This window comes from Pimephales promelas, chromosome 1, assembly GCF_988280905.1.
Source record: "Pimephales promelas chromosome 1, fPimPro1.hap1.1, whole genome shotgun sequence".
NCBI classification, from domain to species: Eukaryota; Metazoa; Chordata; class Actinopteri; order Cypriniformes; family Leuciscidae; genus Pimephales; species Pimephales promelas.
In genome coordinates this window covers 24,755,261-24,782,657 of record NC_142769.1, presented here as the reverse complement: position 1 = coordinate 24,782,657, position 27,397 = coordinate 24,755,261, and the positions used below count along the sequence as shown (strand labels likewise).

The following is a 27,397-nucleotide window of genomic DNA, read 5'->3' as shown; positions in this document are numbered from 1 at the left end:
ATTAAGAGGGAAGTGGATAGCACACACCTGGGTTTGGAGGAGGGGTAGAGATTGCATCGGCTGGCTGCTGTGCTATCACATTACCACGATCCAGCCCCTGTGTTTGTGAGAGTGAGCGGGGAGGAGAGGGACCTCGCCAAATCAGCATGCAAATAACGCCACATTGTTAACTTAATCAGATGCAGGAGAGAAAATATGGAGAGAAGGAGGGAGGGAGGGAGAGAGTGAAGGAAAGATCGAGGGGAGGGGGCTGCACAAACAAGAGTCAGGGTCTTCCGAAATGGCGGAGAGTGAAAGATTAAACCTTTCTACCGATGGGGATGATGTTTGCTGGGTGTAGTTGCTGTCAGGTCCCGCAGGGGTTAAAGGTGCACATTTATGTGTGTCTGTTTGTGTTTGTGTGTGTGTATGTGTGTCTGTTAAGCAGAAGGCAGATATGACTGAGGCGTCTTGTTGGAGATGAAGTGTTTAAGACAGGAAGAGCTCAGTGATTGGCTTGCATCATATCCAATCAAGTGACCCATCGGTCTGTCTGTTTTAGGCAACCCAGTGTAACAGGTGTCACGTGGTTACTAGGGCTATTTATCAATAGGTTCTTTTCAGTTTAGTTAAATTCTGGTTCAAAAGCGCTCAATTTGAATTGATTTGATTCAATTTGATTCATTATAGTTCAGCTGCAATGTCGATTTTGCTTACAAATGAAAAACAAAATTTCTCAGCCATTGCTGTAAATTATGCAGAAAAACTCGATACTTTTATGAAAATATAGATTGAAAAAAATAAAAACAGGACCCACACTGTGCAGTTTGGTTGTCATTTATTTTTTTATTTTATTTTTTAACATATTATAATCAACAAAGCCTAAAAAGTAAACTCTGCATTTGTTTATTTTTTGTTGTTGAAAATTTTTATAAAATTTTCAACTCATATACACTTAATTTATAAACTCCCATTAAAGAAAAAGTTTACAAAATATGGCTGGGTTTCCCCACAGCTTCTTTTTAGTATTGAAGGATAAATTTCATTAATATATTTTTGTTTCTCATACTGTCAGTACATTTATGTCTATTTTAATGTAAACAAGCCTTTTAAACACACTATAAAAACCTCCCATCTCTTCACCCAGCTGCTGTCTAGCTTCTGACAGCCAAATTGCGCATAGAGGTCACGACCTCCCCGGCAATGTTCATACGGAGATCAGCGCACGAGGCGTGCTGCGAGCAATGGTAACACATACAACATGTTAACATGGCAGCTCCAACCAAACCATAACAGATGAAGGGAGGAATATGTGTAATCCCTCCCCACGCGTTAGAACGAAAGAGCCACGTGCCCACCTCGAATCTCACAGGACCGGGAGATACCGGGAGGTCGTTTTTCACTAAAACATCCTTGGCTTTATGAACTTATCTTCCCTTTCTCTCCGTTTGCTTACTGTGGGTCACCGTGGCAGCCTCCCCTGAAAGAGGATGAATGTGTTATCATGTTCAAGGTCACAGAGGGCAGGTAGGAGGATAAGAATGTGTCGAGCAGGCCAAGAGAAGAAGAAGTACGAGGGACTGAGTGAGGAGACGTGTGGAATCTGGTGTGCTGGCGAGCCCAGACCTCTCTGAAACTGTGCCTCTGTTTGTTCACCATCAGTTAAACTCCGATGCTCAAATACCACAGGTGGAGGGCCTAACAGTGCGGCCAATGATTTCCAGGTCAAATGGGATTGGCTTTGACCCTGATGTCATCTGACCCTATGCACTTGGAACACACTGTAAAACCAAATAAGTTTGCAAAACTCCCGCCAAACTATTAGATAATCAGTTACGTCAAAATGTTTAGCTGAGGAAATTCAAATTTTAAGTAAGCAGAACTGCAGATTTGTATTTCATACTCATACATTTTAATTTATGTTAGTTTGAAATATTTGAGTATAAGCAAATTCATACATTTAATGTAATCTGGACTTAAATATTTTTAGTAGTGGAAACTCGGCTAGGTTTAACTAGCTAATTCAGTAAATGCTAACGTTCTACTTCAATGCTTTAATATCATTAGTGTAGCATATCAATCGCTGAAAGAGCACAGAAATGTAGAACACTTACCTGTTCTCAAACCAATCTCTTTCGCCCCTCGTCACCATGATGGTAACCATCAAAAAATAAATGAATAAAAAAAATACACATGAGAAAATTCATCTAAATTAGCATAGCATATTAGCATTAGCATACTAAACCTCCCATTTAACTTTAATCCTGCACAGAAAATCATCACATAACTCTTAAAAAAAGCATGTGCGGACAGTGCTTCGACATATGGTGCAATAGTGCTTTAGGCAACTCGAGTTTGAGATCCGACTCATGGTCTTTTCCTGGTCCCATGGTCCCTATAATAATAATAATAATAATAATAATATTCTAAAACTCTAAGATATGCAGTGACTGAGTGTGCTGTGGTGGGGGGGTCACAAGTTCTTGTCAATGTCATTTTATAGCTCACTTGCTTATATGTTTGAGAACCATTGCTTTAGAGCAGCTACTGTATATAAAGGTGAAATGATTATTGTTTACAAACAGGTTTCCCGAACAGTTCTCCATCTGCAATTGGTCAGAAACACAAATACTCACGCCAAAAAATATACTATTGGTTTAGTCAATGTTGCTATATCATGAAGGTCATGAAGGTTTTTTAAAAAAACTCAACAGCAATGTTTTGATAGTGCCACAGTGTTTACACTTTTAGGGAGAATCAACCTACTAATGGTCTACTTATAGCTGGCTCTGCGTATTTTTATTATTTATTCATTCATTTATTCATAGCATTGTAAAAAAAAAAAATGCACACTTGATCTTTAAGTTCTGCTCACCGTGTTATCCTAAATGGGTCCTTGAAACATCAAGTAGAAAATGTTAATTTGTATGGAAAACATTTCGGTTAAGCTATACAGGCTGAGCAATACCTGCTTATTTTTGTTGCTTTTTTGCATAAAAAGAAACCGTGAATGTAGCTCTTTTGTTGCATGAATCATAAACCATTTTTATATATAAACAAAAGCCTTTGAGGTTTGACCAGCTCTGCTTTGGGCGTTTAATCATAGTTGTGTGACAGGGTAACACTGGCATGGAGGTAAACGCTTTCTGCCTGGCTTGTTGGTCGTGCAGTCTCTCTCTCTCTCTCTCTGATCCTGCTGGGATCTGTGGCCTCACCATTTCCGATAAAGCCTGATAAATAAACATGTGCCCTGATCTCCCCGAGGTCCTCCACCCTCTCTCCAGAGTCCAGCCATTCCACACACACTTCCTCTCCTCACAATTAGCCCACAATAAAACACACTTTTCTCTTAATAAAGAGAGGCTTTTAACATACACTCACTCTCCACAGTCTTCCTCTACTGCTTAGCAGTGATGAGCGACCATGAAGGGAAGAAACACAACTTTAGTAGGCCTATCTCATCTTACCATTCACAGTCATACAATAGAGCAGCAGAAAAAGAAAAGAAAAAAAAAAGAAAAAAAAAACACCCAAAGTAAAATAAGAAAATATACTTGTAACATATACAAAGACTCATGAGCATTTCCAGTCAACTCTGACTTCCTGATGGCTTTGATAAGATTAGTGGCTTTCTTAAACAGGATGTGAGAAGGCTGCTTTTTAAAAACATGCTTTATGGACAGAGAATGCTTGTATAACTGTATGCCTCCACGCGGGCCTTCTGACAAAAGTGAAACTTTCTCTGTTTAGCTCGGGGAGTTTATCAAAGTGACAGAATAAAGAAGATTTAACATCAGCCATATTAAAAAGACATGCAGCGGTTCAATATTTAAAAAGCCCATTCACCACGACAGAAGTGATTTTTCATTCAAGAGCATATGGCTACGGTACCTGTTTATAGTCTTATCGTCTCTCTTTGTGTGTGTGTAGGGGGGAAACGGAAAGACGAAAAAAGGAGATATTTTCAAAAGACATTGAAGAATCATTCAATTAACAGTGGCATGATGTAAAATAATTACTTGACTTGCCTCCCTTAATGAGTATCTCTAATTAGCCATACATTTGTTTTGTGAAAACTCCAAAATACAGGCTGCGGTTCTGAAAAGCTGGTAAGTATGTTGAAGTAGCGGCAGATTTTTTCTCTCCTGTACTGTCTGTCTTATATTAAGAGGCTTGGAGGCACGATTTGGGGCCCATGTATGCACACATGCAACATTAAACACTCAGGAACACTGAGTCACATCTCTCTTTTTCTCTTTTCTCCGTTTTTTCCTCTTTTATTTTAATTAGCCGTGCAACAATTAAAAGATTCACAAACTAAATTGAACCTTGTCTCCCTCTCCTCTCTACTCGATTTCAGCACCTGTCAAAACAACACCCCTTGTTGGAGTCATTATGCAAAACTCATACGCACAAAACCAGCATGTGCGAGAAGAAAACAGCAATTATTTCTGATATTCACTTATTTGGGGGTTACATTGACATTTAAGTTTTCTACAAAGGTAATCTTTTTTCGCCGCAGCTGAGAGGTAGAGAGAGAGTCGAGAGAAAACAGACTGTCACCTTCAGACAGTCAAATCATTGATTGTGATACAGCTTCATATCATATGTAGTCAGGTCATCTTTAGTGTCCATAAATTAAGGATTGAAAAATGTGTTCTTTTTTGCCAAACAATTAAAGGCAATATGTTTTAGTGTATTTTCAACGCATTTTCATCCTAGGGCGTCATATAGTGACGCTTTTGACAATGCGTATACATCCAACGCACATGGCACCCTTTAGCGCCAAAATAACACGCTTCGGTTATGGGTAGGTTTAGGTCTGGTGTAGTGTTAGGGTTAGACCACTAGGGCGCCTTCTGGCCCATATATATATATATCTGCGTCTCATATTGACGCCAAAGGGTGCCATGTGCGTTGTATATAACTGTATATGACGCCTAGGGATGAGAACGGGCTGGAATTTTTAGACCACTTTGACTTTTTTATCGACAAAAATAGTTCAGAAAACGTAAGGGTGAGTGAATGATGGTAGAATCTTATTTTTTGGGTGACTTATCTCTTTAAAAGTTCTCTTTCTGGAGAATAGAGGTCTGATCTGATTTTTATGTATTTAATGATTTTTGGTAGTATCTGGCAGATTTGTCCTGCTGTCCTGAGCTTGATGAAAAATGATGTAAGACTTGGATGATGGCCCTTTTGCCCATCACCACACTGTGTTCATTGTTTTTCGCCTTTTCTGTGCTGATGTGTAGTCATGCGTGATGCCTGGTTCGACCACGACTCGCTCAGCTTTACCGCTAAGACACTTCTAACGGGATTGCCAAAGGCTTACATTTCTTTCACTTTTTAGTGACTGGCACCTCATGCACAATTGATTTCTCTTGAGTTGTGGGTAGAAACCACAAGAAAAACAGATGAATTGTCACGTGTTGACCTTTAGTGCAGTATGTTTTATGCTACTTTAGCCTTCAGTGCTGGTCACTTGACTTGGTTCCTTTCTTTCTTTGTGAGCGAGGTGAACAGTGTAGCGCTTTTCTTTGTAACTATCTCAATCTTTATGCAGAGACCCCCTCTATCCCACCTCTACAATTTAACAAATGCTCAGTTATCCATCTTTTTTCCCTTCTCACAGTCTGAGATCTACAGGCAGGAGGCTTGACACGCTGTGACTACCATTGTACCTCTCCAACACACGCATACACGCACACACAGAGCACATCTGCTGGTCTTCGGGATAATACTGCAAATGTTTAACATAAAGGGAGGCTTTGAGCTTCAGGCCGGCTCTGGATGATGATGATGATGAGGATGCAGCAGGCCAGGACAATGAACTGTGGGAATTCTTTGGTCTCCCACTGATCTTCCCTCCCCTGGCATCCCAACAAGCCTGTCAGACACACAGGATAAAAGGAGCAGCATTTTTCTCTCTGCTCATCCTTTCGTGGGCTCATACTGATCTGTAGAGATGAGCTGAAAGCTGAACTACCTGTTGACATGTTCTCTTAAGATGCTCTCAATGACATATTGTGCGAGACACGCCGCCAGAGACTGATAGAGTTTTGCGGGTTGAGCTAACAAAAGGTAGTACTGTGTAGAGAGGAAGGTGACACAAGATAAGTGTATTTGTAACTGTAACAATTCGTCTGTGGTGGTGTCGCAACCCATGAACTAGGTATAATTAGGTCACTTACTGTCTTACCACAAATAAGAAAACAACCTGCATCATGCAGCGAGCTGTTTGCTGGATGAGAACGAGTTTGCCTTTCACAGGCTGCGTGCGTTTCTTCTGTTTGATTCAGTTTCGGTCTTGTGCTGGGAACCTTTGCTTAATGCCTCATTACAGCCACTAATAATCCAGTTCAGTCAAAGAGCATCGAGAGAAAGAAAAACAAGCCACGTTTTATTGGATTAATTAGAACTATTCTGAAGACCACCTGCAACAGACTAAACACGAGCAGAGAAGGAGAGAGAGGAGGACAGATCGGACCTCGCTGATAAGCGTGCAATGATTTTAACTATCGCTATCGGTTTATGATTTTGTTATTGTACGTTCCTGGCCATAGTCCCATAACTGCATAACATGGAGTGCCGTTTCCATCCATTAAATATGCAACATATGGCAGCCATTTTCAAAACACCAAACAGTTCATTCCCTTTTGCTTTATACGGGGGCCGCTCACGATTCAGAGGAAATGAAACTGACTTTTGCACTTTCTGTAAATAACGATTGATTTATCAATAACGATGACCTCTTTCATAATTAATTAATCAGCTACTGCATAGTAATTAGTCAATGGATTTCGCTCGATAAAGCTTCATAATAACAGAGCAGCTAATGGCCTTGCGATCTATATTTTTATTTTCATTTCAGAAACCTTACTTTGACTTCGGTTTGTTTTACTTGTCAATGGATTTTTCCCTTGAAACTTCAGTTTTCTGTAAATGTACACATTCTTTACCCAAACATGGATGCAGTAGAACACCAACATTAGGTTATATAAAGACTCAAAGCCCGGAAGAGCAAGACCTGCCCGGTGTTATTTGATTTAGGGCTTGAACATGCTGTGTAATCTACAACACGTAAGGATCAGATGGGTTTTATGTCCTCTCTGAGGTTAGCTGTACACTTAAAAACTCTTTGTTCAGAGCCCCTTCAAGGCTGAAGTTTACTTGCGTGTTAGTGAGTTTGTGTGTATTTATGTGTGTTTTAAACGGAACCTTGATTCTGCCCTCCATGTTGATTTGTGAGAGGCCACTAGAGGATCAGCTCAAGGACGTGAACGCGCACAGGTACCTCAAGTTTAATGTAATATTTTGTCGCTACAGTGGCCTTAATTTAGCCGGGTTCTCCTTGACGTCCCAAAATCAAAGCCTCGCCCTCCAGAAAGCAATCTAAATGCTAGATAATGCAACACATATTCATGCACTTTGCAAAGCTTACTGCAGAAACCACAATCAGTTCAAATATCTTAGAAAAAATACCTTTGTTAAACGTCGGTGCATCACATTTGCCACAAAATGCACGGGTGTGTTTGCGTTTCTACTTGTAGATCCTGCTATATGCTTATACGGTTGTTTGACGCAATGTTAAGGCAGAAATCAAACAATATGTTCCCTGGTTTTAACAACAATGGCCTTGCTTGACAAAGCAAAGATAAGAAGAGAAGGACAGCAGTCTGATGGTGGCATTTGCACCCTCTAATTAAGATGTGGTTTGCAGAGCTTGCAGAAGTGAACAGAAAGTGATGTTAAGTGAGTTAAAGATAAGACATAAATCCGGTTGTTTTGCCATGTTGCTTGTAAGGCTCAGTATTAACCACAGACTGTAAAGCTGCATGCCACTGGGCCCTGTGTGACAGTGCACTAAAGGAAGTCTCAGTGGCTTTTCAAGAGACGCGGCGGCGGTGCACGCGTTAATTAGAGCACGCTGCTGCTGTTACGCTACGTGTGACAGGTAGTATCAGGCCACTGAGACTCTATCGTTTCGTCTAGCTCCTGGCTAACCCAACTGCCCCAGCCCCAAGAAAGAGAGAGGAAGAGGAGGGGGGGAGAGGGAGACGGGGGGTCTGGGACAAGGAGCCACCACCGTGTTTGCTGTCAGGCCTACATGCTGTGGGCCATGACTCAATGGCACTGATCCAAATAGGTGAGGCATTTGCATTTCTAACAGAGGAAAGATTGGCAGTGAAACTTTGCAGGGCATCCTACAAATGCAGATAACAGAAACAAGCATCACTGAAGAAATATTGAAAACCAAAATGCTGCAGCCTTAAATGTGCTGTCGATTTATGAAATGGGGTGTTTTAAAGTACTCCTAGGTGAAGATCGCATGGGAATATGAAGAACTGAGACTGTCTTTTTCTCTTTTTAAAAATAACGGTGTATGCAATTTTTGACAAAATGCCAGCCAAAAGTGCTTGCTGCTCTGCAAATTTGGTTTTGGAGGCATTTTCAGATTTGTATTAAGCGTGCCGATGTTTAAGAGCAGATGTATTTCGATTTTAATGACTTTGTTTGGTTTGAGATAAGGCTTTTGGCTTGGAGTTTCTGCTAATTATACTGTGGAAAATATGCACTTTACTGATAATTGTTCCGTTGTGATGCCTCCCTTAAAGTATTCCCAGTATCAAATTTATTTATTAATGTATTCATTTCTTTATTTATTTATAGATGCTCTCTAAAATATTGCATACTGTGTGTGTTATTGTTTGCGGGTGTATGTGTGTCAGGCGTCTACGTTCACATATGAATTTAATACTTTGTCTGCCTCTGCAGAAGTGAGTGTTTGTGTGTGTGTATGTGTGTGACACCTCTTTAACCATATGAAATGTCCTTTTTAATCAGAAAAAAAAATGAAATGACTTGGGAGCAAGGAAGGCATATTAATGCACTTAATTTGCATATAGTCGTCAGGCGAGGCTATGTTCAAAAACAAACTGGATTCGTCAGTTCATTTCACATTGTTCCTTTGTCTATCTGCCTTTGTTATATGGTAAAGATAAAGAAGGAAATCAAATTGAAGAAAAGGGCAAGCAGTTATCTCTCCAAATGAGCAACTGCTCATCATGCCTTGCTTAAATCATAGATTTCTATTGCAGAAGGCAGTGCTAGCCACGTTCAAAAAGGCCCCCGTCTGATATCTGCCAGGATTTGCTGCGACGTCGACAAAAGCAATTTGAACTACTCGCTACCCAAAGAAACTCCAAAGTCACGAGGCATCGCGCTAAACCTAAACATCACCCAGCATTTTTAGGCCTTTGTCTGAAGACCGTTGCTTTAATTAGATGACCTGGCAGAGCGAACCGTCCGTGATTTATATTTGTCTTGCATTTACTCCTGTATTACTTTTTGCTGAATATCAAAAATCCTCACAGAACTGCTTAGCCATGTATAATTTGCAGCGCACATGCTTACCCGCGTGAGTGTGTTTATAACACACCCAGTATTTAAATACATAATACACCTACAGTGTATTGTTCACATCCAGATTCCAGCATTTTTTTCTTTTAAATTCCTCTGAGTTATAGCTCTGGACAAAAGAGGAATGGCATTCAGCAGCAGCCCACAGTGTGTTTAGCAGCGACTGGAAGTGGCTTCAGTGTTTTTATTCATGTTGGAGAGATAAGACTGCAACCGACATGGCGTAGGAAGAGCAAATAGCTAAAGAACAGGCGGCCCTTATTAGAGTTCTTATGAGAGCATCAGCAAATATGTGCTCCAAGCCCACTGCCTTCAACTGCAGACTGCAGAGAGTGTGTGTAGTCTCTGGTTTGATAGTCGTTGTGTGTTTGTCTCTGCAAGTGCACTTTTTTTTTCTATCCTTTTATCTTTTTTGTACCAGACCAATAGGTTCATCGTCTGTCAAAAAAAAAAAAAAAAAAAAAAAATCCGTTTTTTGTTTCCCTGTGCAGTGGGTCATGTGAAGAAAAAATAAAATAAAAATACACAGGAGCTGTCATACTGCCATGAGGAAAATTTAAATATAATGTGTCAGCAGCCCATAGACAGAAGGTGCTGAATCATTAGGTAGTCCCTCTCTAATAAGTAAACTGGGTCAATCTGCACCATTTAAAAGGTTTATTAATGACCAAAGGGTGTGGGTTCCCCGGCCCAGAACACTTTACCCTTCCTGAGGCACTGAGTGCGTGAGAAAGGCAAACCAGCGTGTGTTTCCAAATAATGCTGAGAAATTGGATGTAGTTTGGTGAATACCTGCTCTTGCTCTTGTCTTTGTTTGAATGACCACAGTGCATTTACTTCACATTCATAATCATGTGTTAAAGCGCATAGCCACTGTTACCAGGCAGCATACTAATCAGCTTAATGAGATATTATACAATATTTTGTTGACCAAAGCAAAACTCGCTTTATTGTTTCTGAAGCTTGACCCTGTCAGTTGCAGGGGAATGCAGCAACATCATTATCCTTCCTTAGGATGGTGAATAGCATGCTAAATAAGCACTAGCCATCCAGATGACAACAGGCACTGCTCATGTATTGTTTTTAGTCTGACGGTTCATTGGGCCACGCTGTGGCCATTTCAAATAACTGGGAAGCCTCTGATACTTTGGGAACCCTTTCAATAACGCCAACTGTTGTTTTCTTCTCATTGGAAGCCATATGAGAGTGAGAGAACAGAGAGAGGGGAAAAAAGAAGGTGAACACAGAATGATTTGCATCAAACGTAATGTGCCTCTTAATGGAAAATTACGCCAAGACAAGTGTCGCAGCAGTGAGATAAGGGCTTGTGTTTACTGGAGTAACCCCTTGGTTTTAAGTGCTATTGTTAATATCATAATTGTAGTATTGCGGCAGCTTCATGACAATACCATTGCTCCGTTTCATTAAGGCGTGTAATTGGAGGGATTCTGATAGGATGGGACCAAGTAGCTTAATTATGCGGCGCCTTGCCGTGTTTACTGGGTAATTATTGCCTCCAAAATTGTGTTACTGTTTGAGAAAAAGTTCTGAGAGTTGCAGCTTCTCTCCCCAAGTGTGAGAGTACATGTAGTACTTCATAAATCAGAGGGAGATGAACTCACTCTTTTTTTTTCTTCACACTTGTCACTGAAGTGCAGTCATCGTTGTTAACCATTTCCTCACACCATACTAAGACTGCTGACACACAAAGGGGTACTCAAGAATGAACTGAATTAACTGCCGTATGGTGTGATTCCCTTTGCCAGACAATGCAGTATATAATCTGAGATATAGATCCACACAAACGAATATAACGAGTTTTGTTTCCAAACCTACACCCACTTCAGCAAAAAAAATAAAACACCTTTGTGTCTGCGCTGATGCCTAAGACAGACTTGACGGCGCGATGCTATTTAACTCGGAAATATGATCTTCACCACACTATACAGTATCTCAAAATGTATGAGAGAAAAGGTCTTTATTTTTCATGAAATCTGAGAGTCGAGTTGATGTTTTTCATGAACAGTTTTAAGACAATGGTAAAGTTAAGAGTGTGCTCAATCTGTTCTGTCCAAAGCATTGTACCTTTACTTCTTACACGATGACCTGCATATCATTTTACTTTCAATTATATATTGTGCAGTGTTTTCTGTTGGTTGTGCACAGAGATAGTACAACAAGTGTATTAGTGGTGCCTTTTTACTGCATACCTCTGAATAGTGGACTCAATACCTGCTCTGTGTCTTTTCTCCTTCAGGATGGAGGAATCTAGTTTGTGCCTTGGTGTATCCTCGGTGGTCTCGGATGCTGACACCCATCTCAGCAACGCAGTACTTAATGGCCGCTACCCAATCAGTCAGAAACTGCATCAGCTGACTGCTCAGCTGGGTCATGCCTTTCCTGAACTACAGAGTCGCCAACAGATCCCAGAGGAAAAGGCAGCCACCCCGCTGGATGAGAAAACCCATGCTGCCTTAGCTAGTCAGCCAATAAGCAGTCAGATGGCCTTACTGGCCAACCAGCTTAACCGTGACATGGATGTGGGAGCCCTGAGTGGTCTCAATGGCCGTGTTGATTTGCAACAATTTCTCAATGGGCAGAACTTGGGAATCATGTCCCAGATGAATGATATAGAAGATGATGCCCGCAAGAACCGTAAATACCCCTGTCCACTATGTGGCAAGCGCTTCCGCTTCAACAGCATTCTGTCTCTTCATATGCGTACACATACTGGAGAGAAGCCCTTCAAATGCCCTTATTGTGACCACCGAGCTGCTCAAAAGGGTAACCTGAAGATTCACCTCCGCACCCATAAACTGGGAAATCTAGGTAAGGGCCGTGGTCGTGTACGTGAGGAAAACAGGCTTCTCCATGAACTAGAAGAGAGAGCCATATTACGTGATAAGCAAATGAGGAACAGCTTGCTGCAGCCCTCTCAACCTCTTCCACCCCAATTGGGTATCCCGAGTCACAACCAGCAACAGCCTGGTTCTGCCTGTGGCCTGCTCACTCCAACCAGTATTGGGGGCTCGCCTGATGGACTGACCCAGCCATCTGCCTCACCTAAGCCCACAGGTACCAACCTGCAAGATGAGCAAGCCCTCAACCCAGCCCAAGGATTCCGGTGCACTTTTTGCAAGGGTAAATTCAAGAAGCGTGAGGAGCTAGAGCGTCACATTCGCATTCTTCACAAGCCCTACAAGTGTACCCTATGTGAATTTGCTGCTTCCCAGGAGGAGGATCTCATCAGCCATGTGGAGAAAACCCATATTACAGCTGAATCAGCCCAGGGACAGGGTACAGGACCGGGCAGTGGAGAGAAGCCCACCAATGAATTTCGCTGTGAAGTTTGTAGCCAGGTCTTCAGCCAAGCTTGGTTTCTGAAAGGCCACATGCGGAAACACAAGGACTCCTTTGAACATTGCTGCCAGATCTGTGGACGGCGTTTCAAGGAGCCCTGGTTCCTAAAGAATCACATGAAGGTACATCTAAACAAGCTTGCCATAAAGAACAAGCCCCCTGTTGGTGGAGGAGCTGATGAAGATAGGCCCTCTATGAACACCATGAGCAGCCTGGCTCAAGAAGCCCACGCCAACTTGTATTCACGATACATTTCTTGTCTCCAAAGTGGCTTCCTCACTCCTGACAAACAAGGCCTGGCTGAACAGCAGCACCAGATGCTGGCCAAGGCTGGTATAGCTATGAAGGAGAAGGAAATGCTTGGAAAGCTCCTGAGCCCAATGGCCAGCATGGGCCATGGCTTAGGGGAAAATGAAAAGCGCTCACTTTTGGGTTGCCTGAACCTTGTGCCCCCTCTAAAGTCAAGCTGTATGGAACGCTTGCAAGCCGCAGCTAAGGTGGCAGAGATGGACCCCCTGAACAGCTATCAAGCCTGGCAAATCATGGCACGTGGAATGGCTATGGAACGCTCCTTCATGCCAAAAGAGCCGCATCATGGGGGTCACGGACAAGAAGATGAACTTGCCAGTGCAGCTGGGATTGTTCACTTTGGGAAAGAAAAGCTTGAGCACCCTACCTTAGGCTCTAGCGATGGTTCCAAGCAGAAGCAACATCCTGATCTCCTTCATGGAGTGAAGACAAGTGGAGGCATGATGTCCTTGAAAGATGAGGGTGTAAGCTTTGATAGCCACCGTGAGTTCTTGCCTCACCATGGGGGTCTGGGCCTAGGTCAAGGGCTTGAGTACAGCCTGGCTGGCCTGAAAGAGAAAGCAACTGAGTGTCCTGACTGTGGCAGAGTCTTTAGAACCTACCACCAGATGGTGGTCCACTCCCGGGTGCACAACAAGGAACGTCGAACCCTAGAGGAGAGCTCCCAGCATGGTCTGGACGAAAGGCGTGGCTCAGCTAGCGACCCTGAATCTCAGTCCATCAGCCGATCGACCACCCCAGGATCCTCCAATGTGACAGAGGAAAGTGGTGCTGGAGGTGGACACTCCCAAACAGGCAGTGTTCAGGATGACAGTCCCCACCCTTCTTCTCCATCTTCAGGTAAGACATTTTTTAAGATGGTTTAAGAAAGCCCACAGCATTAAGAATACAACTTGAATACCATAAATACTTTAAATTTGGTTTTCAGTCTGGCGTTACAGGAAAAAAAAATTGTGTGATGTTCACAGGATTCAGTTCTGTTAAATCAATACACTCTAAAAAATGCTGGGTTGTTTTAACCCAATTTGGGTAAAATATGGACAAACCCAGCCATTGGGTTAAAAATGTCATTTAAAAATGTCACCCAATGGCATTTTTTAGAGTGTAGATTTAAATAGCAATTATCTAATGGAAGTTTTACAAAGTAGCTCAATTACAACCATAAGAGAGCTGTTTCACAGTGGGATGGAACAACTGAGGAAGAAACCTTGGGATGCCAATTGGTGAAATGGCAGTATCAATTGGTTCAGATCCTTACATGGCACTACCATACTAGCTGTTTCTACCAAGGAGGCTCCGTGATATATTGGTCTTAAACCCTAAAAGTATCAATCCTATATCATCTTCAATGCATAAGTCTGACAATGAATGTTAGTACCGTTCAAATATCCACCAAACACCCTTAAAAGGAGTTAGTATCTTTATTTACTGTATTCCTAAACAAATGAATTAATGAGGGCTTTGGCTATCCTTCGGCATCAATTAATTTATCCAATATATATAGTTGACAATGAAAAAAAAAACAAACAAACAAAAAAAAAAACGGTATTCTATTCTCACAATAGAAAGCCTATGTTGATGTACAAACATGTTACGAGTGATTAAAACATCCTGGTGCATGGAAGAGGGACAGCAAACCCGCCCCATCTGAGGAACTCTGAGCTTTTGAGATAAAATGTATGTTTAGTGGGATTAAGTGAAGCTGCAGCTAATGATTACAGAAGTTTTAAAGGTAACTTTCTCATTCCTTGGGGTGGTACACCACAGTTAAGCAGCCTGGCTGTTAATTAGGTCACGTCTATGTGATAATCAGTTAGCTTAAGCTAAACAAGACACTAATTAAAGATATACATATAAAGCAGGTCAAAAAATGAACTTCATTTGCTGGGTAAAATGTGCTTTTAAGTCATCAAAAAAGAAAAAAAAAGTGGCTAAGCTTAAGGCTCTAAGCAACTTAATTTCAACAGCAAAGAAGAAATTGTTTATTTATTCCCAGTCCTTATCACCCTCATGTAGTGAGATGAGTTTGAACATGCAATGGGCTATGTTTATTTTAATCTAAGGAATAATAACAGCCAACCCCCACCCCAATTAGGAATTAATGAAAATGAGAAGAAGATAAAACCTATTTTCTTTACTGAGACTATTAAACCTAAACACTCGTCAACAGAAAAGAGGGTATGTTACGGAAGTAATTATCTAGCGAATTTTAATGCAGGAAGTTTTCTTTCTTTAGCATCTCTCTTACTACTACTTAGAGATTTAGCTCATGGCCTTTTATAAACTCTTCTCAAGCTTTTGTTAGATTGGCAGGGTATTTGGAATTAAAGTGATTAGTGTTTAATAATAAAAAAAATGTTAAGCACTAACTGAATCATGGGACAGAGAATGAAAATACAATTTATTTATTGATTCTTTGGCACTCTCATAGCTTTTATTGTACATAAGTAGACCAGTTTTAATAAACACAAATCTGAGAAATTGGTTATGTGATGTTTTGCCAATGCCACCATTACTTAATATCTCTCTCTCTCTCTCTCTCTCTCTCTCTCTCTCTCTCTCTCTCTCTCTCTCTCTCTCTCTCTCTCTCTCTCACCAACTATCATTTGCATGCTCCGTTGCTGTATACTCTGTAGGTTCCCTCTCACTCTCTCTCTTTTCTCCTCTCTCTTAAATAATGACGGATTCTCAGTCGAATTGAAATCTTGGATGTGGCCTGATGTTTTGTATAACAGTGTTTTTGTTTTTTTTTTTAAAAAAAAGTTTTTTTTTAGCAGACTGAAATCAGTTCCTTTGCAGAATTTCCCTGTATTTATCCCTTTTCCACCAAAGCATTTTGAGAGCCGGTTCAGAGCCGGTGCCTGTGCGCGAACCAGTTCTTTGTGTTTCGACAGCCCAAAAAACGGTTCGCGGCTAGGAAAACTAGTTCCAAAGCGGCACCGTTCTTTTACCACGTGCTGGGGGCGGGTTTAGATGTGTTCTAAACATCTTTTCTGACCATAATATAGGATCGCAAAGCCAGGAAAAACATTTGCAGAAACACGATGGAGTTCGCCTTTGTAATTGTTATGCTTGAAGTTGTCGCAAGCATTTCTATTTTTCTCTTTCTTTTTTTTATTGAAAATATTATAAGCAAAGAAGAAAACAGTCACAATATATAACAAATAAATGGAAAGAAAAAAAGACACAAGACAGGGGTACATAACTAATCAGAAAAGATGGAATGATATAAGAAATGATTAAAAGACTCACATATTTCAATTGTTTTTAAAGCCTTCTTGGTACACGAGTTAGAAATAATCCCAAAGTAATTTTGTACTTGCAAGCATTTAAGACGTATGGCGACGTACACAGTGACGTAACAACGTCGTTCCCTGACCCTGGGCGCTCCAGTCAGTGGAAAAACAAACAGGTTCTGAAAGGGTTCGCAAGTTGAACCAACTTTGAACCAGCACCAGTTCCGAACCAGTTCACCCTCTGTTCCTTATATTTTAACAAACTCCAAACATTCTCTCACATGATTCTTTATTCTGGTTTCTTTTGTGTCAACTAACACATGTATTAATTTGCAACTACATTTCAACTAACTCTTATTAGGCAGTAAGGTTAGGGTTAATGGAATGAGTTGACATGTAAAGTCAGAATGTCTGTTGAGGGACCATCAAACTAAAGTGTTTGCAGATATTGAGTAGACAGTCTACTTGTACTTTATGACTGCTAGTTGACATGTAGTTGCAAAGTTACTTAGTAGAATGTAAAAGTGGACCATCAAAATAGCTTTATACCCACTTTTCTCATGATTTTACTAGTAAGGCTCACTAGCAAAACACTTGTAGTAATTTATGTATTTATTTATTGAATGCATTATTATTTTTGCTTAATCTAACTTTATTGAATATATATATATATATATATATATATATATATATATATTTATTTATTTATTTATTTATTATACCTGCTCCCTCCCCATCTCTCTATTCACCTTGCGTGTGAGTTAGTGTCAAGGTAGAGTGTGATCACCAGCTGAAATCCCACATCGCTGCCCAGCTCAGTTGGAGCAGGCAGGGAGCTCTCACAGTGCAGCGGGCATAATGCCAGCCCCCCCTCTTGTATTGAGATTGACCTTCAGGTTTCTTTGCTTGCAAGCACAGGGAGATTTGTGTTTATTGGGGAATTATTTCATAGTAAGGGGCATTTTGGCAGATTCTCTGACATACTTATTTAAAAGTATGCATACACAAGGGGCTGCGCTCTCAGGCCATGGCACAAAACATGTGCTCACCAAAACCCTTACAAGCTAAAGGTGTGATGTACAGGGAAGGAAGTGTTGCACTGTCTGATTGCCTAACAGTGCTTTAATGTTTAATGCAGTGTTTGTTTATTAGCCCAGCATTTGTATAAGCCAGAGAAAAGTATAGATAAAATAATAGATTTTGAATAGGATACAGTAGATAAAAACAAGAAAATACGTGTCATGGCCTGGTTTTACATATGTATACGTGTGTGCGTGTGTGTTTTATTATATATATATATATATATATATATTTTTTTTTTTTTTTTTGGGGGGGGAGGGTGCATGTTTATGTATTATGCAACAGGATGTGGCATGTCATACCTCTGTTTTACTTTTAATATCTCACACGTTCCTCTAACCCAAAGAGAACAGACTTCCTTTATAATGTGTCGATTTTATTTGCCTTTTTTTTCTTTACCCTCTCTTTAACATACAGCAGATTCATCTGCTGTCTTCTTTCAGCAAGCTCAACCAACCTCTAAACCACCTACCCACTGCAATTTTGAGTTAAACTTGAATTACAGTAATCAACAATAACATCTCAACTGTGAAAGAAGGTCGACACAATCGCTTTTGTCTTTGACACTGCACTTGTTTAAACACAGAGAGAGATAGATAAAAAGGGGGAAAAAAAACTTGCCTCAGAAATGTCCTCTAAAGGGCCTTTTCCTCTCCTCTCAATAATCAACCTTAACTATCCTTATGTGCAATAGAATTTCCAGCCTCTGTACATCTCTTCCACCTCTTTCCTTCTCTCTTTTTTAGTTTATTACATTTTCCCCCATTCTCTTTTATTTCTTATTACCATTACAAGATTGGCTTGACTGAGGAGGGGATCTATTGTTATTTCAGATTCCACAGTCTGAATTGGGCTTCATAAACAAGGGGGGCTCATTCCTGATAGTGTTTCTGAATTCATTATTGTGTGATTTTGAGTGACAGCTGAGAGAGAGGGAGAGAGAGAGAGAGAGAGAGAGGGAGAGAGAGAAAGAGAGAGAGAAAGGAAGTCTTTAACAGAAACACAGTGAATGGAAAAAACAACATTATATATAGACACACATGCTGATCAATGTTAAGTGTGTGTGTGTATACTGTATATATATATATATATATATATATATATATATATATATATATATACACACACACACACACACATGCCCAGAGTAGTAGCTTGACAATGAATTTAGATTGACTATACACTTTCAAACTTTTCTAGTAAGATTCACAAATAATTTCATGGAAAGAGCACGTAACACATTAAATTAAATGTGAAATTTTGAAAACACTTAAATACACTCTAAAAAATGCTGGGTTGTTTTAACCCAACTTTGGGTCAAATATGGACTAACCCAGCCGTTGGGTTAAATTTTTACATTACATTTTTAACCCAACATTTCGGGTTTGTCCATATTTGACCCAAAATTGGGTTAAAACAACCCAGCATTTTTTAGAGTGTAGTATTCTTGTAATTTGTTTTTTCAAAAAACTTCAGTAATCTTTGCTCTTTTAAAGTGTATGTATAGTCAGTGCACATGAACATTTCCTGTGTGACACCCATGAAATGCTTATGAGGATCAGACTCCTCCTTTGTATTTGATTCGAGACATCCTTAGACGTGTTTCTTGTACGACTAACTTGAGAAAACCAAGTGAAAAAGCATCCTTTTTTTCTACTGCCTGATCTCCGTTGCTTAAGGCTTTAAAACCTGCCTTGTCTTTTTCCTCCAGTTGAGAATCCCCCATGTCTAAATATTGTTAAGATGAAGAGCATTTTAACATGGCAAGGATTATAAGTATATCCCCAGGTCTTTACGGCTTGCCGCCGTTTTGGGCGAAACACTTGCTCCATACAAATTGAAATTGGATTTGCCAATGGATGCCTTAGGTTATAAAGCATGGATATTCATCTAATTACACAATTACAAATTGGAGTAATTACATATGCAGACTTGCTGTACAATGTAATTGTGGTGTAATTAAAGTCGAAATAACCCAAACTGCTATGCAAAATGCACGGCTATCCACAGCGAAGCAAACCTGTTCATCCTTTCTGACCCATGGCATCAGTTTTATGCAGATGTTTATTGCTTTACTTGTTTAATAAATATGCAAATTTAGAAAATAATAAATTGTTATCCATGCTCTTGTTATTATGAGTTTGAGTGGTCAAGGCCTATATACGCGATTGTGCTTCTGAATGTCCGCACATCTTATAAAGTCTGTTGTGACTGAAAAATAAGTTGATCCGAGCCCAAAAATTACATGGAATAGCTTTTATGAGACAAAAAAAGAAAAAGAAAACGCATTACTCATCATTAACGGCATCTCTGTCATATTCTCTCTCCTCCTCCTCCTCCTCCTCTCTCTTTCTCTTTCTCTTTCTTTAATTGTCTCTTTTGCTCCTCTAAATCTTTAAAACGAGGACAGACTACATTTCTCTCTCTCATGTGCTAATTAGGAACTGCAGACCTTGGAAGAATTATGTCAATGTTTATTCCTATCATTCACCTTCACTATAGTTCGTGCCCTCTGCCCTCTCACCCAGCATGCATCACTCTCACTTTTTTTTTCCACACTTCTCCTATTTCATCTAAATGTTTCATTCAGTCTTCCTATGCAGTTTCTGCAGTTCAGTGCTTTCACTATTAAATCGGTCACCTTTTTTTGAAGTGTAATAATGTAAAAAAAAAAAAAATGTCATGGTGTATGAGAAAATTGTTATTATATTGCTTTAAGTACAGTGGGTCAGGACTCTGGTGTCTTTAAATGATAAAAGTTCTATTCAACGTGTTAATTGTCAGTGTGCTCTGCTGATTGACGTGTCTTAGATAAATGTAGACTTAGTATTTTTGTGCACGCTTGAACAATAAAAGGGCAATTTATTTCCCCTTAGCAGCAGCTCATTTGATTTCTCTGTTTCGCATGCTCACTTTTTCTCTCTTTCCCTTGTTATACTCTCGCTCGCCTTCTCTCGCTTTTTCCCTCCTTTTCAGTCAATTTGTAAATATTACCCATGGTGGGAATTAGCATAGCTTTTTTTTCTTTTTACTATATTTAAAATTCCAATTGTATTCCAAAGTGTATATGAAAGAGCTTCCGTGAGTGTCGTCTCTGTGCTCACCGTACCCCCGTGAGGCTATCAACGGGCAGTCCTTATGAAACATTTATCAGTCTGTTTTATGTCTTAATGATCCTGTTACGATTCCCTGCTTGGTTATGGAGACAACGGCGAGCTATGTACTGCTCGGAGAAAGAGAAAAAATAAAAGGAGAGAGCGAGAGAGTGAGAGAGAGAGAGAGAGAGAGAGAGAGAGAGAGAGAGAGAGAGAGAGATAGAGAGAGAGAGAGAGAGAGAGTAAGCTGCATGCAGTATACCAGATTTTAATTCCGTGTCTTTGCCAAAACATTGCTTACCTTTGCATACAAGCCTCCTTGGCAGGGCCGTGCTTTTTCATCAGTCTCTTCATTTTCTGTTTTATGTTTTTATAATTAAAACATAATATTTATCTTTCCCCAACAGAAGGCTGTCGTACTGAGGAGGCAGAGAGTTTGAATATTAATATTTTAAATGCATCAATATGACGTATTTCAGCTGACTGGAAAGGTGTCATCACTTTAAGTGCGATAATGGGGTCTTGTATGCTATTAAATGTACTTGTTAGAAAAATAAGAAGAAAAAAACAACTTGACTGAGGCATGTCAAAATACCATCAGGTTGCTCTGGAAGAAAAAAATGCTTTTCATTTATCTTTAATTAAATTAGTTTGTACTGAAGTACAGTAGATGCAAAGTGTCATTATTGACTATCACATTCTTAGGATAAAACAAAAAGTTTATTTGCTAAAGGGTTGATGGTGATGCTTTTTTTGTGTGAGCGGAGGTCGACAGCTGTCTAACTTTGTCAGAGCCGAATTCCTCTGGAATGAAACCACCTCTCTCTCTTTCTCTCTCTCTCTCTCTCTCTCTCTCTCTCTCTCTCAAACCAGTGCATACAAATGGCATATCTGGGTGGGAGGGCGCTTTGTTTGAACAAGTTAACTTTGGCATGATTGGGGTGCCTCCCGTGTGAAAGAGCAAGTGAATACATTGACCTTTGTCTCATTAAATATGGAGGACCAGCCATATGATACCATGACAGAAGAATCCTCCTTTGCCTCCTCTTCTCGCTGTCTCGCTCTCTCTTGTTTACCCGTCTTCCTCTCGCGCAGTTGCGTAAACACAAGTTATAGATGTGTAAAGCAAGAACATTATGTAGATTAAAAGCAGTATTTAGAGAGAAAGACACATGTGTCAAAGTCCCCCCCCCCCCCCCCCCTTACCAGCCATGATGTGACGGGGTGGGGGGGCTTTACGGGCATTCATCATGCACTGATGAGTATCTCTCCCCCTCTTCTTTCCCTCTCCCCCTCCTAACCCCATTGACAGGCCACATAAAAAAGCCTTTGTGTCAACATCACGGCACTGACATGAGGCAGATAATGACATGAAAAGTTTGCCTCTTCTTCTCTGCACCCACCCCCCTCCCCCCATCTTCATTTTAGCGATAGTTATCTTCTAATCAAAGGCAAAAGAAGGGTAAAAAAAAAGAGAACTGGGCAAAAAAAGTCCATGGATAAAGATCTTCATTTTTCTGTCCTCTTTTTTTTGTGCCTGTGCATTCCAATTGTTCTTAAAATATTTGGCAATGTCAATTAGTAAGTGAGCAGAGCTAGCTGATGAACACAATTTTCCACTAGACTGAGCACCCTATTGTTGTGGAGCGAGGAGCAGATTTCTGAGGTCATTATCATTCCCTGTTAGCCTGGCCCAGCTGCTCCTCTCGGCTTCAGCCAAACTCCACACCACGGCTCTGGTAGCAGGCAGCAACAGGGGGCCTAGAGAGAGAGAGAGAGAGAGAGAGAGAGAGAGAGAGAGAGAGAGAGAGAGAGAGAGAGAGAGAGAGAGAGAGAGAGAGATGGAGGGAGGGAGGGCTGGCATGAGAGAGGTAGCATGCTAAAGAAAAGGTGTGGCCGCGATGAAACACAGGGATGGTTTGGAGGGCCGAGACGAGCAAACGATGGTCAGATCACACTAATAAAGCCTAAAGAGAAAGATTGAAAAAGACAGCTCTGCCGCGCGATGAAATTAGAGAGCAAGAAACGGGGGATAAAGAACAAGTGAGCGAGAGGATGGAGAAACAGAAGGAAAGAAACACGCCGCTTGGAGGGAATTAAAAAATCAGTCATACGCTTCTTGGAGCCGAACGCCGAACGCTGAGATTATGAAGGCAAAAGATTTGGATGGTAATGCAACTCGGGGAAATAAAGATCCAGAATGACATACTGCTCTGGTTGGGCAAACCTTTCCCCCAACAGACCCCTGTACTGGCAGGCAGGGGCAAGAGAGAGCAGCCCCAGCGAAGCCATCCTGTCTGCTGTAGACTAACTACAATAGTGGGAGATATGAACACATGGTGGAAGTGAGGCAGTTGTGAAAATGAATGCAGTTCTAAATGAGTAAAAAACAAAAACTGTATGTGTTATGAGGAAGGAAAGCTCATGAATGTCTAAAATAATCATGGCGGCCAAAGAGAGTGCGAAATGTGAAAATTGGGGGAAATGGGGGGAAATATACCTTTAGCTGACGTCATACTTTTGTATAACACAGATTTATTGTAATTGCGTGTAACTTCAGCATATTCATTCTCGCTCTTTTTTTGGCTCGCTTAAAAACTTTAGTACTCGTGTGTTCAGATTCTATTAGTACGTGTGCGGAATGGATCATGCTGTTTATGTTTTCTTCCGCCAGGATATTAAATTACACTAATTTAGTTGAATGCACGTTTTGATGATGAAGTTAAAGCAAGTAAACTTCTGATATAAATGCTATAAAAGTTCTGAAAATCTAGGCGTTCAGTTATTTGTCATAAAATGTCTCGATTTGGCCAAATCTAAGCAGCAAAGTCCAAGACTTTATATTATGATTATACTTAGAATTCATTCAATGCTTAAAAGTGTAAATTAAATAATTTCTTGAAATTAAACTGATATTATTTGACACACTGTTTGTGTGTGCTACCTATTATGGTTTTTAAAGTGCAACATTAGCTTAGCTTAGCAGCATGGTAAAGTTGCAATGCAGTGTAAGAAGTGGCATCATTTTTCTTATATTCTGTTATGTAAATCCAAGTATGTATGAAGAGTTCAGATGCAAAAGCCTCTAAGTGCCATTTGCAATTTTCTTGATCATTTTTATCAAGCCTGCATATTTAAGTTCAGTAATTTCACTTAAATTGCAATGAAGATTTCCTATTAATTGTCATTTAAGTGAAATTACTGAACTTAAAGATACAAGCTTGATAAAAATGATCATTCTAGGAGAAAATTTCAAATGGCACTTAGAGGCTTTTGCATCTGAACTCTTCGTATATATATATATATATATATATATATATATATATATATATATATATATATATATATATATATATATATATATGTTTTATTTATTTATTTTTTAGTGTAGTGACTTAATTCAATCCATTGCTTGTTGATTATGTCATTTTCACTGGGAGACATTTTAATGAAACATTAAAATTAGTAAAACAATAAAAAAAAAACAAATGAACACAAATGATGAATGATGAATCATACACAATATATATATATATATATATATATATATATATATATATATATTGTAAAGATGGGGTGATTTATACGATTTATAAAATGGAATTTAATGTCAAACTCTTAAAATTAGTTGTGAGTGTAGTCACATCTTTGTGGTATGTGGAGTTTTTAGCATACTTTGTAAAAAAAAAAAAAAAAAAAAAAAAAAGTAACCTAAAAATATGTTTCATGTGGTGTAATGTAAGCTAACTCTGCTTGTCAAAAAATGATGTTTAAACTGACTACATCAAGCTAACAAATTAGCATTATTAGCATAATTAGCATCATTATTACCTCAATTAAATAGTTTTTTACTTGATCTAACCCTTAAAATGTCTTGATCATTTAATCAAATTAAATAATATTTTGACTTTAATAAAACCAATAGCTTGAATTTTCCAATTATTTTCCAAAGTTTGAATGGACATGCAATTGACTGTATGAATGAATGACTAAATGAATTATTTTCTGTTTAGCGCTCTTAGCTCATTGGGACTCTCCTTCGCCATCACCAATATGCCACAACCACCTGGACGACATGACAGCAGCCAATCTGTGCTGTCCTGTTGTATAGAAAAGTACTTTTCCCCCCTGTTTTTTGCAGATTTCATCAAAAATTTTTAGATAAATAATGCTCTGGTGTAGTTAGTTTCTCACAAACTAAAGCGGGCAACCACATTGTTTTGTGACCGCTGACAGTGACAGTAAGTGGCACTTTGAAGATGACTACCTCCTGTTTAGAGTGAGCGGTTCGTGATTAATAAGAGGTGAGTTATTTGATCTGGAGTGGAGGGCACTGTGGCATCTTCACTGGAGTATGTCTATGCTTTACCCCTCTCCATTCTCACAGGAGAGGGCTGACAAGCTCCCCCAAAGGAGGGACATTTGACTCATCAACATAGTGGAACTATCCATTTCCTTCCACGCAGAGACACTTAAATCATCCCCAAACCCTCACCCCTCTGAAAAAAAAAAAAAAAAAAAACACGACATCATTGCATTCGCTCTTTAATCTAGCAATTCGGATTTCTACGTCGAGCCTCTCTATCTTGTGAAATTTGATGTACTACCAGCTGCCTTTTATTCTGCATTGATTAAAACAGCAAAAGAGGAGATGAAGTGTTTTATTCATTCTCTTCAAAACATCCTCATACCTGCATCATTGTTTCCAAAGGAAGCTTTTTTTCAGATGATGAAAGCCCCTTTGACTGAAAAGAAAAAAAAAAGAGAAAATATATAAAAAAAAAAAGCTCTCTCACTTTTGTACTTGCCAGCTGTACGTTTTAATGTGCTCCCAGAAGCATTTTCACTCCTCCCCGTTCTCTTGGCACACCATCTCCCTCTTGCCCCTTTCTCACATTCGCCTTCTATACGTCTTATCCTCCCCTCACCTACCTGTAGAAAGTTTGCGTTAGTTGCGCGGCACGGCTTCAAAGCATTGCTCTCAGCTTGCAGCTGCCAAGCTCCTCGTCCCCTGTTAGCAGGCATCCAGCTGTCAGGCGCAGAGAGGGGGAAAAGAGGGAGGAAATCTCTCACCAGCCATATGGTACCCGGCTCTGCCGCAGCCTCGCCGCTCCACGGGCAAATGGCAAACTCATAGATCTCATCAACACTCCTAATATCCAGCTTGGAGATAGAGAATATTAGCCTTTGCGCCCTCCACCATCCAGGCCCGGCTCGTTCGAGGAGCGGGCTCTCGGATAACTCGAACTGCCACTTTCTCTCCGCTGGCCGGAAGGGGGGAGTACGTTTCTGGAAGGCTTTTAAGAATGGATGCTTGCCATGCACTGTGACTCGATTTTTTGATAGCTCGCATCGCGGGTCTCGTGTAAAGCGCAGCTGAACGAAAATCCCCAGAACAGGTTGTGGTGTTTGAAAAATGGTGCGAAAAGCAGACACATTAAAGATTCCGCGTGACCGACCCTCGAGAGTTCGGCTTCCGCGTTCGGTCTATTAGCAGGATGCTACGTCTACTCTCCTAATCCTAACAGGCCTGAGATATCAGACTCCTCTCTCTCGCCGTAAGTGGTGCCTTATGGCAGCGCAAGCTGCGGCGAAGCACTGGAATTATGGGTACATTACCGCGTAAGGCTCAAAACACTGTCAAAAGCGGCACGGGTGAATCCCGCATCCTTATGCGTACACCGTTTCGGAGTTTAGCCCTGAGCAGAAGGTACATAGAGTAATTGGTGCTGGGAGAGAACGTGTTTTGTGAATTTCACTATTAATGGATATTAATTGATGGGGAAGGAGGGGGGTGTCTCTTGCAGAAGAAAAGAGAAATGCAAGAAATGTGCACTCGCAAATATTTCTTTATTTCGCTTATTTATTTTACTCCGCAACCCAACCTGAAGCGGTCGCCATTAGGAGTGAGAGCTGGGGAGATTAATATGGCGGTTGCAGCATTTTGGAGGGACGGTAACGTTAATGGTCCCACTGGGTTTTTAATGAGTGTTGTGCCCCAAACAAAATGAGCTAATTAGTGTTATCATCCATATATCAGGCCATACGCATACACACTGATCTACGCTCTAACACACACACACCCATATATATATATATATATATATACACACACATCATCATCATGCTGCTCCTCCATCATAGGAGAATCTGATCAGGGCTTTGTTGTGCCCTAACATTACAGGGCACTTGAGTTCATGAAATGACCCTGTCTTTAGATTCCTTCCCATTTTACACAATCACTTGTGATTGAGGTGTAGTTGACTTGATATAGAGTGTGGATATTATCTTTGTTTACCTGCTGTTGCCTTGACTTTTGCCACACAGAACAACTCAAACTCACATTTAATGTTTTGACACTCTGATACATACAGCTACAAACTGTAAAATTATAGCTCACACACTGGAAAATACGATCAGGTTTCCTTTTATGTCTCGCTGTGCAAACAGCCTCGACATATGATATTGTTCTTAAAGTGCCTTAAATGTCTATAGGGATCATTCCTAAACCTGTTAAAAGAGTGCATGAGTGATGAACATATCTGTGAAGGATGGAATGAAGGGAAAGAACAAGAAAGTAAGAAATACATGAAGTAGGGAAGGAAAAAGGAATCAATGAAATAAAGAAAATTAAAGTGAGGATGGAAGGGAAAAGTGATGAAGAAAAGAAGAAAGAACAAAAAAAAGTAAAATAATTAGGAAGGAAGGACAAAAGGAAGGGGGAAAAGTGAAAGAAAGTAAGGAAGAAAAAAAGATGGAATTAGGAATTACAATATACTGTAAGGAAGGAAGAAAATGACACAAATAAGGAAGGAAGGAAGTAGAAATTACAATATAAGGAAGGAAGAAAATGACACAAATAAGGAAGGAAGGAAGGAAAATAATGAGGACAGAAGGAAAAGGAAAGAAAGAAGG

General features: G+C 40.1%; 1 protein-coding gene across 7 annotated transcripts in view; it reads left to right on the top strand.

The window, feature by feature from the left end:
- Positions 1 to 27,397, top strand: part of znf536 (zinc finger protein 536) — a 188,328-nt gene that overhangs the window by 75,304 nt on the left and 85,627 nt on the right. For 6 of the 7 annotated variants that reach the window (XM_039657708.2, XM_039657732.2, XM_089129365.1 and 3 more), the window contains exon 4: positions 11,660 to 13,911. In XM_039657708.2, coding sequence (XP_039513642.2) covers positions 11,661 to 13,911 — 2,251 coding nt within the window. In that variant the 5' untranslated portion in view covers position 11,660. Of the gene's footprint in view, positions 1 to 7,887; positions 8,129 to 11,659; positions 13,912 to 27,397 lie in introns of those variants that run through there. The other variant, XM_039657716.2, reaches the window with a different exon arrangement.